Genomic DNA, 15,470 nt, shown 5'->3' with positions numbered 1-15,470 from the left:
TTGTCCTTGTGGGGGCTGAAAGGTGGTCCAGGAAACAAGGGGACACCAGGTTCTGTCTCCAACGGACTATGCACACTTCTATTTCTTAAGTTAAATTCAAAAGTTCTCAGGAAGGAAAGCTGTGTAGGCCATGGTCCCTGCTACGGTTAGCGTGCAGTGTGTCCTAAAGAGTCACATTCTGGAAGCCTGTTCCCAAAGTCGTCACACCTTTAAGAAGAGGTAGGTCTTAGGGTCATGGTGAGAGCACCCTCAAAATGGACTAATGGCTGTCTCATGAAAGTGGGTCAGGTCCTGGGAGATTAAAACAATTACCGTAAGAAGAGGCAGTTATAAAGTGAGACCGCTCAGTGTTTGGCATTCTCTGTGAACATCCCATTCCACCGTGATGTGTGGTTCCATGGCATGATACTGTCTGCCAGTTTATGATACAACGTAATGAACATGGCCTCCCAAGTTTGGACAACTTGCCTCCAAAACTATGAGCCAAAAAAAAATTACCTTTCTTTATCAAGAACTTAGCCTCGGGGATTTTGTTATAACAATTGAAAACTGAAATAGTTTTGAACGCCATACCACCTGGCAAGACAATATGGAGCCAGAAGGAGCACTGGACTGGGAGCCCAAAAGGCTCACACCTCTCCTTTAATGGGATTCTACCTGACTTCAAGAGGTAAAGGGAGGCAGTTCTTCCCAGCAGCAGGAAGCCATGGCCGTAGGTGCATCTGACTTTTAGAGAAGGTCAAAGATGTAGTTATAATCCTATAGAAACAATGGGAACTAGCTAGCCTCAACCATAGATGACCACTCTCTTCCCTTTGTGAATGCAGGGTGGATGTGAGCCATGGATTATGTCTCTTGGTCAACAGGACACTTTATGTCATTGTGGCTTCTCTCCTATCTACCACATGTCCTCACCTAAAGACCTTTACCCACCCCGTCACTGCCCCTGCCACCTGTGGTGGGAGGGGAGCTGGGAGCTGATGCCCCCTTACCAGCTGCAGCACTCAGGCAAGTGGGCCCTGCATCTCTCCTGGGCAGCACTGGAGAGCTGACCCTATTGGCAGGAGCAGGTGAGCTGCCCCTGAGAACATGAGCATGGGAGAGCTGACCCTGAGGTCATCAGAGCTGGAGAGTTGTCCCAACCCCACCCTTCCTCCAGCTGCAGAACTCGGGAGAGTGGCCACTGCACCTTGCCTGGGTAACACGGCAGAGCTGGCTTTGATGGTGCGGCTGTGGGAGAACTGAGAGCATCAAAGCAGAACTGGTCCCGCCCCTTGTTCATCTGGCAAAGGGTGAACTAGACAGGACAGGGCTGGAGAGTTCACCCTGGTGGTGGAGGGAGCCGGCCAGAGGACCAACCCTTTACGCAGGCCCAGAACCAGGGTTATGAGTTGGCCCGCCCCAATAGCCATCCCATCTGTGATTTGCAGGAGTATGTAAAGCTGCGGGATCTCCAACTCAGGCAACAACAGGACATCCAAGAAGCCTCCCAGTGAGGGCCCAGCATCGATAGGGTAACAGAAACCAGAGTCCTCAAAACAGACAATGACTCTTTGCAATGAATAATCTGCAAATAAAGATGCATGGACAAAGGGGTTTACTGTGTGACTCACTGTGTCACACTAGCTTCCATGATGAGATTTTTTTTTCCTTTTTTTCTTTTTTTCTCTTAAATTTTGTTTTATTGGGAGGGGGGAAGGGTAGAGGGCAGATATGGAAGGAACAGGAAATGAATGGGATGGAGATGCATGATGTGAAAGACACAAAAAATTAAAAAAAAATTTTTAAAGCTGCATTCTGAGCTTGGAGTCAAAGGCATGTCACTTTACAGTACTTGATCCACAACACATTGCTTTATTATGAAATCCATGCCGCTGGGCATAGAAATGCTGAAACACACAAGTACAGATCTATAACAGGTCACATTTTAAAATGTCCACGTCATACTTGGGTGTTGTGGATCCATCGGGGCCAGTGCACTTACATCTTCTTCTGCCTGGTTTCCTCTTCAATCAGACTTTCCTGGAAAATACATAACATAGGCTTCAACATTGCATTGACTAGCTAGCTGAACGTCGTTTCCAACATTTATACATAACATGGCCACCAATGTCGGATTGGCTAGATGAATTTCATTGTTTCCGACATTTATTTTCTAAAACTCAGATCTAAGAACAGGTGCATTTGTTAGTCACTCAAAAGAACTAGAAACATGGCAGAGTCTTGTGGAACTGTTGCCACCCCAAAATCCGCATTAACCGCTAAAAGCCTGGCACGGTGAGACATTCTAAAATCCGCCTTAACAGCTGAAGGATGTCACTGTGAGGAAGGATTTGGATCAGATCGGCCTTTCCTTGGAGTCCTTCATGATGTCACACCAGGGAATCTCAACTTGTTTTCATTGGGCTACAGGCAAGATTAGAACACGAAAGGAAATAGAGATACCTGCCTACCTTCATCTTTGTCCCCTGGGTGTGGAATCTGAAGCCAATGGAGACAATTTTTTAAACTCAACCTGATCTTCAGGTGTGATTTACTGAGGCTCTCCGTGCTCCTCTGAGGAACTGGCAGTTGGCCGCATGCTTTCCGAGGACCGCTAATGAGCAGGAAAGCAGCTCAGGGAACGCTGACACTCACTTCCAGGTTACTTCCCCATTCGGTTTCCTTCCTACTTCTATTCTCACGATCAAGCAATCTTACAGCCTGAGTGGTTACACACCCCTGTAATTGTAGCTTCTCTGGAGGCTGAAAAGAACCTCAAATTCAAGTCCAACTTCAAGTTTGAAGTCAGCCTGAGAAAGTTAGTGAGATTCTGTCTCGCACAAAGAGATGTGTTTTTAAGTAGGAGGAGGACTAAGGATATAACCCAGTGGTACAGTGCTTGCCAGCGTATGATCTTACCTGGGTTGGGTACTCAGTACCGAGAGAGAGGAGAGAATGAGAATGGTGGGCATTTAGGCCTAACAAAACTGCAAGTCAGATCTGTGGCTCTGAGTTATAAATTTTGTAAGTTTTGAATATTGTAATCCCAAGTGGCGGAGTAACGGAGAGCCTTGTTCTTGGTTTCTACAGTTCCCGGGGTCCTGCAAGCAATGGCTGCATCAAGTGGAGGGTAGGAGTCTGCTCGGGAATGAGGAGCTGGGAGGTGGAATATTCTTTGGAAACTGGAGGATTACAGTGGAAAGAAACTTGCTGGCCATTCCAAAGGCTGAATCTGGGATTATTATATAAGGGGTATATAGACACGTTTAAATCAACTAAGAAAAAAGCAGTTTACAAACATGAGTGCTATCTGCACAGAGGGGACACGCTGTAAGATACGGAGGGCCCTGCCGCAGGAGTGACTTGGGTGGCTCTGAAGTGGTAGCTTCCTGACTCTAGCTCTGTGCGGTGACCACGGTGACTCACCAGAGCTCCTCGCAGGTCCCTGAGGGGCGAGCGGGGCCAGTGGACAGTGCATTCGAAGTGCTGGGGTTCTGCCGGTTGATCCACCTCTTTGCCCATCTGCAGACAAAGAGTGAGATTCGTAAAGATGAAGATACAGAAACAAAGCAGAGTTTTCCATTTCCACCAAGAGTGAGCACTGGGGTCCTGAGGCTGAGCGGGAGGCCTGGGGAATTGTGGGTCTGGGGAGTTTAAGGATGCACTTTTAAAGAATGAGCTGGAGTTCAGGAGGTGATGGGGACAGTAAGAAAAGATCGTGTTCTCTCAGACGAGAGTGAAGTGTTCTGAGCCTCACAGACAGGACACAAAAGCCGCACAAGCTTTATAGTCCTGACGGGGCTGGGTTTCTGTTGTTTTTGTTGCTGCTCTCCTTTCATTTTATCTCAAACAGATTGCTCTGAGACTCAGTGTATCCTGGTCTAGCCTTGAACTAGTGGTGTGCTTGCGTATCGAATGACAAGAAGCGGGAAGATGAAGCCCACTGTGGGCAGCACCATTCCCTGGGTTTGGGGCCTGGGAAGGAAGCTGAGTACTAGGCCTGCATAGATTTACTGCCTCTGTTCTTGACTACCGGCATAACTAGCTGTTTTGAGTTCCTGTCCTCACCTCCCCACAGTGATGGACTCTCTGGAACTGTAAGCCACATAAACCATTTTCCCCTAAATGACATTTGGTCAGCATGTTTTATTACAACAAAAATAAAACTGGGACAGAACTCTTCCTTTTTAGCCTCCAAAGGACAGTGACTACGGTGTGAGCATCACAGCCAGGAAGGGTGGTGACTACCATGCGAGCCCCAAACCCAGGGAGGATGGTGAATACGGTGTGAGCCCCACACCCGGGGAGGACGGTGACTACCATGCGAGCCCCACACCCGGGGAGGACGGTGACTACCATGCGAGCCCCAAACCCAGGGAGGACGGTGACTACGGTGTGAACACACCAGGGAGGACGGTGACTACGGTGTGAACACACCAGGGAGGACGGTGACTACGGTGTGAGCATCACAGCCAGGAAGGGTGGTGACTACCATGCGAGCCCCAAACCCAGGGAGGACGGTGACTACGGTGTGAGCCCCACACCCGGGGAGGACGGTGACTACCATGCGAGCCCCACACCCGGGGAGGACAGAGACTACGGTGTGAGCCCCACAGCCAGCAAGGCTGATTTTCAGTTTGCACCACATCCTAGTTCTGTGACATCTGCTTCACAAGTAACCTAAAGAGCGGAGGCTTCAGATTCTGGGGTTTCATTTTATCTTCAAAACTTGGTTTTAAGTTTCTCAGCTATGTTTCTTCTTTGGATAACCAGCTAATGAAATGGCTTCTCTATTTGTAATTCCCCTATCCTTAAGTGAAGTTTTAAGATAAATGAAGCGTCCTACATTAATGCTGGTGCTAGCGCTGCAACCTAACCTAGAGGAAATTAAATCTAGTACATTTTTCACCTCACAGCCTTAAAATTGATAATTCATGGAGTTAAACATTCTCCAGGTTCTTTACTTAAATATCTCCTTCAATAACAAGAAATAATAGCACTTTATGCCCTTGATACGGATACTGATACAAGAGAATTGATTTAATATCATGGACATTTGAGAACACGGTGCCTTGTCATGAACTTGGTGTTCTACTGTCTTCACATCTGTCCTGCCGTTTGTTTTTTTTAGTCTCTATCAAAAGTGCAAGGAAGAATCTGGCTTACACTCCATGAAGTCTTGCCTCATTGGAGTCAGTATCCAGGGTAAGCTCAAAGTAGTGCCACGGGGGCTGGCACTGCACAGCTCACACAGTTAGAAGCCAGTGCGGACCAACTTACCTCTTGGAAAGAATCGACCAAGTGTTCCGCGCTTCTCTTTCCTCCAGGGCGCAACCCATAGGACCAGTGCTGGCTGGAACAGCCTTCCAAACCCAGACTCAGCAGAACAACAGCAGCTATAAGTTTGGGGGTCATCTCCACTCTAAGGCATATCAAGACACAATCATGACAGCCCCAGACTGAAGTCAGTGAAAACAGAGTGCTTAGCAGAGAGACCAGCATCTGGCCCACTGACCCTGCAGAAGCTGCAGGGGGAGTTGTACGGCTGACATGTATTCCACGCAGGCAGTGAAACACAGGGGCATATGCCTCTCCTGAGCTTCTTAGACATTGGGGACAAACACCTGTACTTCTTCTGGCATCTTCTGCTTTTTGTGTGGCAACGTAGCTCGTTTTTATTTTTGTTTGGCTACCTGGAACCCATAATTCATCCCTTACCAAATTCACTTTGCCTGTACCCTCCTTATTACAAAGCAGTTCTCAACTTTGTCATCCAGGTTAGAACTGGGCCGTCTGCTCTGAAACAGGAGTTCCTCCTAGATGTCTCTGGGAAATAAAAGGTTGCTGGACTTTAAGTGGCTGCCCTGTGGCACTGCTGACGTGTTTCTGTCATCTAATCTCTAAGGCATTACAGCTGGCTGGACCAGCTTCAAGACCAAGAGAGAACTCGATACTGATCTAGATGGAGACACCTAGCTCAGATGCCCCTCTTGCCAAGTAAGCCTAGGTTTGGTTGATAAATGTGCCTTTAAATTAAATTCATCAGATGGGGATAACACTAAAACCAATGTCCAACACTGGGCCACTAGCTGATGGGCTCCTCCAAGGTTGGATCTCCCCCAAGGCTGGTGGTTGATAAGGTCAGTCAGTAAAGGGCAAGGCTTCCTTGGATACTATCACATCTAGACTTTGATCGTCAAGTGCAAAAGACCCTTTAGACATAAACAACAAGCAACATTAAAAATAGTGCTAGGAATACAAAGAATTTTACCTGTTGGGAAGTGAAAGCCAAAGAGATGCCAAGCTTCCTTTGGTTGGGTTGAATGCTGCGATGTTCCTGTTCTCCTGGCTTCCTTTTTATATGAACTTTTTCTGAGACACTGAAATCTTCCCCCCGCTGGTGAATGACAGGATGGAGTGCCACACAGACGATGGCTTTAATAACAACGTTTAAAATCCTCACAAAAAGCCTTTTAATGGCGAACGTAATTGGGACACCTGCTGGTCTATCTGTTACATTTACTTAAACCTGGTCATTAAAATCTTAGCTAAACTTTCACAGCTGCAGTTGCCATTCTACAGGATTAAATCCAGCTACTTTGTGTGCCCCTGAGGAAACTGGCAGCCCTATGGAGAACTCAAGGAAAATCAATGTCTTGGGTAAGGTGAAGTTAAGCGCACGCGCACACACACACACACACACACACATACACGCGCGATCGCAAAAAGGGAAGTTAAGCAATAAATACAGAAAGTTGAGACAGAGTGCCTGGGAGCTAGTCTTGGCATTTGAGTCTCTGTAAAGGGAAAAACTTAAATCAGATAATCATAGTGCTGTTCCCAAGCTAAAAAAAAAAAATACAAATAAAAATAAAAATCTAATTTTGGACCAGTGAGATGGCTCAGTGGGTAGAGGTTGCTGTCAATCTGATGAAGTGAGTTCAACCCCAGGGTCCCACGGGTGGATGGAATGAGAAAACTGATTCTCTCAAGTGGTCCTCTAACCCCGTGCACATGCGGTGTGGCACATTCATACACACATACAAACACACGACTATAATAAGTTTTCCTGTCTTTACCCTGACTATAGTCGTGGAGCTCAGTATAGTCTCTGCTTCCTGCCTGTTAATAACTCTGCATCTGAGCAGCATTTACCACATACAGGTTTCGCTGAAATCACTGACTGAAGAAAGCGCCTTATAACAGGTTTGGCAGACCAGCCTCGGTTTCAGCTTCCACGATATTTTATCTGATATAGGATGAAACCTCTATGTGCAATACATTGTAAAATCTGTTGTGCTACCCAAGCCAAAAAATGCTTTGAAAAAAAAAAACACAGTATTTGATTTTTATACAGCTAAGATTGTCAACATTGCTAGTAGGATGCTAATCCCATCACTCACTGCCCAGTGTTCTCTGAAATCATTTCATTTGCAAGGCTTCCTAGTAGTGAGTATCGGGCCCAAATAAGAACCAGTGACTTCCCTGGTGATGTCTGCCCGATCCTTATGGCAGGGCAGGGAAGGGGGACTTAAGTGACTATCCTTTCATTTAGACACCTTCACTAACATGCTTCTTTGACACCATGAGGGGGACCTCATCTCATTAAGATATGCAAGTGAGGCGATTTTCCAATAAGAATTTCTGAAGGTTAAACAACTTTGCTTCAAACTGTCCACTGTGGGTTTTTATTTATTTATTTTTTTGTTAGAGATGTGCTTCTCAGTGTCACCCAAGAAAAACAAGAACAGAACTATGTCATTTAGATAGAACTAGCAGAATGAAACAGACGTGGGAGGCCTGTGGTCAGTGAACCTCAATGTTTCTATATTGATTTTAAAAAATGTAAAACATTTCAAACTGTTTCTGACCATGGCAACACAGACTGAATATATCAGGTAAGCCTTGGCCTAAGTACGCTTAGTCTTGTCTCAGGTCACACAGAGCCCAAGGACAGAAACCAAATCTGTCCTACTTTCTACAGCATCAAATAAGCTAGTAGGCCATTATGCAATCAGGGAGATTTTGAGGCTTAGAGACAGACTTTTAAATTTCTCATGATTGCCTGCTTAAGTCAATTTACCAAAGATCTGAAATTGATCAACTGAATTTAAATAACTGGACTTCATAATTGCCACAATTTTCTTTTCTAAACTCAAAAGGACATTTTTTATAGGGGAAAACTACTTCATTTTGAGCATTAAAATAGCTCAAAAATAATCACAATGATTTTGTACCTTCCTAAATGACAGATGAACGACCTCTTTCTTGCCCTAATGTAAAATCTCAGCAGGAAGACTGTGGGGCTAACGAGCTCACACCACTAGGCCAGGCAGTAAAAGGTCTGTGAGTGAAGCCTTGGGGAACATACTTCATCCTGAAATAATGTAACCACTTTTCTTTGTACTTTAACACTTTTCATTTTAAAGATACTACTCTCTTGGGTAATTTAATATAATTATAAAATTTTCATGTATAAAAGATGACATAAAGTTGACTTGGGGCAGACTTATGACATAATAACATTCATAAAATGAACTGGAGAAAATAAGTCTTGATTAATAAAGAAAGCCATCATGATAATGACTTTACAACATTTCTTAAGCAAAATCCCTTCAGATGGTTGCTGAGGAACTTGACCATATCAGAGTCTGACACATATTGCCTTAAATAGAGAACTGAATTTTATCAACGGAAATCATCTAACTGATGTAGCTCGAGACCTTTCTGCAGGCCTCCCACAAGGGTCTATTTTAACTTATATAGACACTTGATCATTGCTAGGGATAACACAAGTTTTACTATTTGGAACTCTTCCCTTTCTTAGAAATCTCTCTCCTAGACATCAGGCAGAACCATATTTCTTGCTCAATACAGCAAATGAACAGTGATATTCATCAGCTATAGAGTAATACAAATCACTGGATGTCTTCCTTAGTGTAAAACCAAAGTACTGTAGCATGGTAGTCTCTGGAAAGATAATCGTGAGGCCAAATCCAAGAAGTGAATTTGCTTTAATGGCTTTTCCAACAAAACGCCCATCCATTAAGAGCAGTATGAGTTGGCTCCTGCATGGCACCATCACGAGTAACCATGGAAATGCAGAAAGCGTTGACTTTCCAAAGCAAGAGCAGACACAGCCTGCCAGCGTTCCACACCGTTTATTAACGCGGTTTACATACGATCTGAACCCTGCAGTTCCCAAGCACACCGTGTTTACATCTTTTTGGCTCCTTCTGCAGTCTCAGGTCTGTCTGCAGAGGACCATTCAGTGAATGAACACAGTCCATAATTACTGAAAATAGAGCGCAGTGAAATGAGTTAAATATAATTTAGGCACATATTGATTATGAAAATAGGTATCTCTCAATACAATACTTCTCTGTCTTGGTAAAAATAATAACGCAAAGAAAATAATTCATTTTCAAAGTTGCTTTCCTTTCCCTGTAAAGGAGCACTCTCCTCCCGCTGTGCATGTGAGCTCTTTACTGTGAAGGAAAGCTTTGCATATGTAGATAGAAGAATAAGCTACAGAATAATGAAGACATGCCACTCTCCTGGAGGAGACAAGGTCACCTGTGATGATTCACTTACTCAAGCTGACCAGTCTGGAGGATCTCGAACCCATTTGGACACAGCTTATATCCCTGCTCTTAGAAAACACATAAGGACACTGGGACATCCACTTAAGAAGGCCCTACTGCTGCTGTTGCACAGATAATGACTCAAGAAAACGGGACTAAAATTTCATTTAAAAACAAGACAACAGAAAATATTTTTTAAAAGAGCCACAGTTACTGACTGATAATGCAGCTTATACCAGCCAAATGTTTAATTTTTATTCATCAATTTTTTGGTGGCTATAATCAAATTATCAGTTTAGAATTTCTTAGTTGCTACTGAAGGGTTTTAGCTGTAATTATCTGATGTTGCATTCTCATAGGCAACTCTGCAGAATTTATTCAGACTTTACAGCTCCAACTGCATGGAGCTTAGATTAGATATCTGTTTTAAGCCGGACCTGTATAAACTACTTGGCATTACATGATCTGTGCTGAGGATGCAGGTTGGTGTTTTGGCTCTGCAATATCTTCCTCTGCTTGTGATAACTGAGCACGAGAACTGGACTAGTGAACGGACTGAGCAGCCTAACGTGGTACAGCATGGAACTTGCCCGTAATGAAGCTGAGGCATGCTCACTGGACAGCTGCAGCAGCCGGTGGATCCTTCGCTCTGCTCTAGAACGATATACAAGGTCTTTCCTTCCGTCCTGTCTCAAAGTGTGAGAACAGAGTACGGCTCACATTTAGCTCTGGCTTCCTCTTACACAGTAAACATTCTAGAAATGAATCTGAAGAGAGCCATAGGGAGTCTCGCCCTCACCACACGCGCATGATGAGCAGCGTCTCAAGAGGGAGGGCACACTAAAGCTATTTATAAACCTGAAGAACTCTTCAGTTTCCAAGACGTTTAACAATTTAAACATCCTTACTGCATCTAGGTGTTCAATAAATATTTTGCATATATTGTGCTTTTCATAAATTAAAATTCTCAAATGCATCTTAAACCAAGATGGTACTTCCACACAATGCCTATATAAAAGCAAATATAATAGATACTACTCCTGGTCAGACACCAGATAAATGCCCCAGCTCCACTCAAAATGCTGCAGCATGGTCTACTTTCCCTATATCTAGAAACAGAATGTTCTTCTATTATAGTCACAATGTGGGGAAATTCAACTGTTTCCCCTTATGCACCTCTGGGAACAAGCATTTGCCTCAATTCCCTTACAATGTTATCTCCTCTAGACAATTCGGTGGATGGAGAAATAAAAGAAGGACACATTTCCGTCAGGGACATCTTCCTCCAGCTCTTGTCACTCTCATCTGACACTCTGGGACATATGTAATGGTGTCAGCATCTCTTCAAATATGGCACCCTTCACATTGGAACCTCTCAGGTTGGCTTCTTGGAGGTCACACCCCGACAAATCACAGTTCTGTAAGACAAAGAAAGACTCATGGAGCTCAAGTGATTCAGGATCAAATTTAGGTCCATATAAAATGATTACAGGGCATGGCAGGATGATATTTCCAAGTGTTCCCATTTTTGAAACACTTCTACTAATGCCCTGTGGTGATCCAAATAAGAATGGCCCCCAAAGACTCATATATTTGAATGCTTAGTCAACGGGGAGTAGAGCTATTTGCAAGGATTAGGGGGATTGGGAGGTGTGGCCTTCTTGGAGAAAGTGTGTCACTGGGGGTGGATTTTGAGATTTGAAAAGCCCATGCCAAGTGCATGTTCACTCCCCCTACTCTCTCACCGCTACCCCTGCACCCCTGCTTATGGATCAGGATGTAGCTCCAGGTGACTTCTTCAGCACCATGCTCCCTGCCACCATGCTCCCTGCCATGATAATGGATTTAGCCTCTCAAAGTTTAGCACACCCTGGTTCAATGCTTTTCCCAGTATTCATGGCAGCTCACAATGACCTCTAACTCAAGTTCTAAGGGATCCACTGAATGCCCTCTTCTGACCTCTACGGGCAACAGGCATGCATATGGCATATGTAGCAGGCAAAATACTCATAAACATAAATAGAAAGAATGGAAAGGACTATACTAATAGTGCAAAGTCAGTTCCTTTTGCCTTTAAAGAAATTTGTTGCTGTGATCCTAAGAACTATCAAGAGATCACGGCTGAAAAAAAAAAAACCTAAAAGTCCACAGTAATCTAAATTTTCACATACAATTCCATCTGTCATGTGTTCAATATAACACAGCTACCAGATACATGTAGCTATTTAAATTTAAATGAATTAAAATGAAGTAATTTTCTTTAGAGTAGTGTCTCGGTTGCACCAAGTAAAACGTCCAACAACGAAGTGGTTAGTTAGCCACTGGACTTAACAACACAGATACATATACCCCTTCAGTGCGGGAAGTAGCATTTGGCAGCACCATGTAGACAACAGCCACTGAGCCAGGTATGGTGACACACCCCTATGACTCCAGCACTTGTGGGGGCTGAGCAAAGAAAATCAAATATAGACCAAGCTATATGATGAGTGATAACAAACAAATATGCAAACAAGCAAGCTACCTAAATCTACAAATCAAGAAGACACATAGAATACAGTTCTTATGAAAAAGAACAGGCAAAATTAAAAATCTCAAACTAAGATCCAAACTGAACATGATGCTAAATTAAAATGGGCTTTTCCTGAACCTAATCTTAAACCCAGAAATGATTTACATTTCTCAAGTAGCTCAAAAAAGTCCATTAAATTCTGTTTGGCATTAAATTTATGAAAAACTTAGTATAAGCTTGAGCAAGATCCAAGAAAAGAGAGGTAAATGAAATCAAGGCCGACAGCACCTCATCAGCTCCTTCCGCACCTGGAACTGGCACCTGCCACTTAGGTAACAGGTCAGACCTAACGCCGGAACTCAAAATCATTCAACAAGCAAATGGCTCCCATTGCCCCATTTCTTGGAGGGGAGAAGTGTGGGGTTTTACTGTTTATCCCAGTCTAGGTTTACAATCCCAGTCCTCCCACTTCAGCTAGGATTACAGGCATGAGTCTCTATGCCCACCTTCATAAAAAACAATCAAAAGAGCAATAGCTTCCTCCAGCCACCCTGTACACTAAGTGGAGCTTCGCAGCCAAGCATTGTGCTTACAGTAAGCTGGCATGATCCCACGAGTAATGCTCATCATTCAAACTCCCCAGAGACCGGAGCCTCACCTCCAAGTCGGTTCCTGCCAAAGTTGCCCCTCTGAGATTACAGTTCTTCAGTTTTGCATTTTTTAAGGTGGCAACTCGCAGGTTAATTCCTGTCATCTGACTTCCTTCCATATCCACGCCTTTCAGATTAGCACCTGCAAGAAGCAAGTTTTTGGAGGAATTTAACCTACAAATATGTTAACCACTGAAAGCAAAAGTACAGGATTATTTAAGGGAGGGGAAGGAGACAAGACTCCACAACTTTTGGAAATAAACTTGAAATCTGTCTTTTAACCAACCTGCAATATAGATTTCAATGGTGGTGTCTTATTCTCTAATGGCATAAAATAAAGTGTCTGAACAATACTTTTGAGGAGAGAAATCAACCTTGTCTTTTAAGAAATGGCACATTTGTAATATGCCTCTGTGAATTAATGGTCAGGGAGACCACAAGCACCTAAATTCAAGTAAATAAAGTGCCCAACTCACAAACAACAAAACACTATTAAAACCTGACACTACACTGCAGGAGAAACTGAAATTCTACATTTTTGTCAACATAAGAATATTTTATTCCCTTCCAAAGCTCAGAGATTGATATTTAACTTTTCAACTAAACATCTGTGGCATTATTTCCTGTGTCCTGGGTGCTGACACTAAAGTGATTCTCCAGGTCGGCTCTCACAGGAGGCTCCGCCCACAGCCTTCCTGCTTCACCTTTAAGTACAACTTTTACTTAAGGGCTTCCTTCCAGGCAAGAGTAGGCAGACAGGTCCTTACCCTCTAAATTGGCTTTAAGACCGGAAGGATCCTCAAAATTACAGAGCCTCAGGGATGCGCCTTCGGCGTTTGAGCAAAGCATCTTGACTCCCTGGAGATTTGCACACTGTGAACACAAGAGTCCCGGCTATAAGGGTTAAACTTGATAACATCTGTGCAAGCAATAAGAAAGAAATTAATAGGAAAAGACCCAAGTCAACGCATCTGCAATTAGTTATTCTGTTTTTCCTGAAGACTGCTTTAATGAAACCCAGTAAGAACTGAGAACTTTCCAAAGAATTACAGCAAACGAACAACGGCATGTTCACTGTACACAGAACAGGAGTCCAGAAGAAGCAGCGATGTAATCTGAACTATGACAGCCTGTTTCTGACTTTATAAACAGCCCTGGACATCACACAATCATGTTCAAAATGTAAGTGAAATGAGGACATAAACTCAGGGGATGGAGTTCTCTTCCTAATCATGAAAGGAATAAAAAATTGAAATTCTTGGTGTCCCACTACTTCAGGAGCAAGGACACTACTGCCACCATTGGCTCATCATTTATCTATCTATATCACACTAGTCACCTGTTTGTTGAGTCCTTCTGTATCAACCACTACTATATGGCACTGCCAAACCTCAGCACAATGCATAATGAGAGCAGAAAGTTAGAAAAATCATGTGTGTTAAGTCATTGCCTTCAAGGCCTGAACTCTATGAGGTATTGTTTACAATCTCTGTAAAACTAACATTAATAGACTTCTTCACAACTGTGGCGATCAAAACAGATGCTCAGTGTGTTCAAATTTACAGTGTAGGATCTACATGATAACTATTCTTGTCTAAAACCCTAAGACTGATGCATAAAAGCACACTCATAAGGAAGAAGTTTGGTTTGCAGGTGCAGTTTCACTCAGCTTACAGTCCCTTCCAGTAACAGGAGACAATTAACTTACATTCCTATATCAGAAATATATACTGGACTTCACATCTACTATTTAAGGTAGGCACAATGAGAATCTTGAGTCCTAGTGTATAGAGAACATTATGGCTCACTCACAAGAACACCTTTGTGAAATAGATCTAAAAAACAGTTGTTTTGAAATGATTAACTCTGTCTTTATCTTTTTCTGTCCCTACCCAAACCAAGCAGTCTTCCAACATTTCAATAAATGCTAACTCCTTCAAACTTGTCTTTATGCTATTAGTCTATACTTTTGACTATTTTGAAGGACCATTCAACCTGAGGTAGAATAGAGAAAGAAGCAGCACCTAAAATGTGTATTTGCTAATTTTTTTTATTAGATTTGATACAGAAGTTGTAGTAAACAAGCTGAACTAATGAATAAAATCAAGATTATAATAACTCAAAAAATGACTATCAAAAACAAAATGCTATAATTGGTTCAATTAATTAATAAACAGACTAGAGTCCTGAGACGAAGAACTTAATTTATTATTGGTTCTGTATGTATTTTCTAATCCCAGATAACCCAGGTAACTAACTACATACATATATAGACATGCATAAATTATATATATGTGTGTATATATATATATGTATATATATACATATATATATATATATATATATGACAAATTCTCACATATGTGTAGAAAAAAGAGTACCATCGAGATGCTGACTTCCAGAATGTCCACCACACCCACTTCGGACCCCTCCTCCAGATACTTTTAGTCATTACCTTTCCCATTCATAAATGAGGGTCAATGGATTTCACGTTCTTTCTGGACTTACATATAAGTTGGCAAATAATACAAGTTCTGAAAAATTTAGTAGACAACTTTGGGTTGCTCAGGACCTCATCTCAGGATTTAACCTTTTATTCATATCATAAAGGATATGAATAAAACCAACCCATTCCACTTTTAGACCCTCCAGTTTCAACCACACGGTCAATTATCTGTGTTGAAGTAAACACACAATTCCTGCTTTTGAGAATACTCAACAGCCTAAATTTCAATTTTCCTT

At 42.9% G+C, this 15,470-nt stretch overlaps 2 protein-coding genes across 5 annotated transcripts in view; both read right to left on the bottom strand.

Annotated features, from left to right (window-relative positions):
- Positions 1-1,845: 1,845 nt before the first annotated feature.
- Gnrh1 (gonadotropin releasing hormone 1) lies at positions 1,846-8,876 on the bottom strand. The gene is made up of 3 exons (XM_075950290.1): positions 5,263-8,876; positions 3,409-3,504; positions 1,846-2,022 (listed from the first exon to the last, which is right to left on the bottom strand). Exons 1-3 carry the CDS (start codon positions 5,482-5,484, stop codon positions 1,981-1,983), a joined length of 360 nt encoding a protein of 119 aa, XP_075806405.1. The 5' UTR covers positions 5,485-8,876; the 3' UTR covers positions 1,846-1,980.
- A 101-nt stretch (positions 8,877-8,977) lies between these two features.
- The window catches only part of Kctd9 (potassium channel tetramerization domain containing 9), a 32,107-nt gene continuing 25,614 nt past the window's right edge, over positions 8,978-15,470 (bottom strand). For 3 of the 4 annotated variants that reach the window (XM_075950289.1, XM_075950287.1, XM_075950286.1), the window contains 3 exons: positions 13,496-13,601; positions 12,737-12,870; positions 8,978-10,984 (listed from right to left, as the gene is read on the bottom strand). In XM_075950289.1, the coding sequence (XP_075806404.1) occupies positions 10,868-10,984; positions 12,737-12,870; positions 13,496-13,601 (357 nt within the window). In that variant the 3' untranslated portion in view covers positions 8,978-10,867. Of the gene's footprint in view, positions 10,985-12,736; positions 12,871-13,495; positions 13,648-15,470 lie in introns of those variants that run through there. The other variant, XM_075950288.1, reaches the window with a different exon arrangement.

This window comes from Microtus pennsylvanicus, chromosome 15, assembly GCF_037038515.1.
Source record: "Microtus pennsylvanicus isolate mMicPen1 chromosome 15, mMicPen1.hap1, whole genome shotgun sequence".
Taxonomy (NCBI): Eukaryota; Metazoa; Chordata; class Mammalia; order Rodentia; family Cricetidae; genus Microtus; species Microtus pennsylvanicus.
Note: the sequence above shows the minus strand (reverse complement) of the source record. Positions and strands in the feature narration are given on the sequence as shown.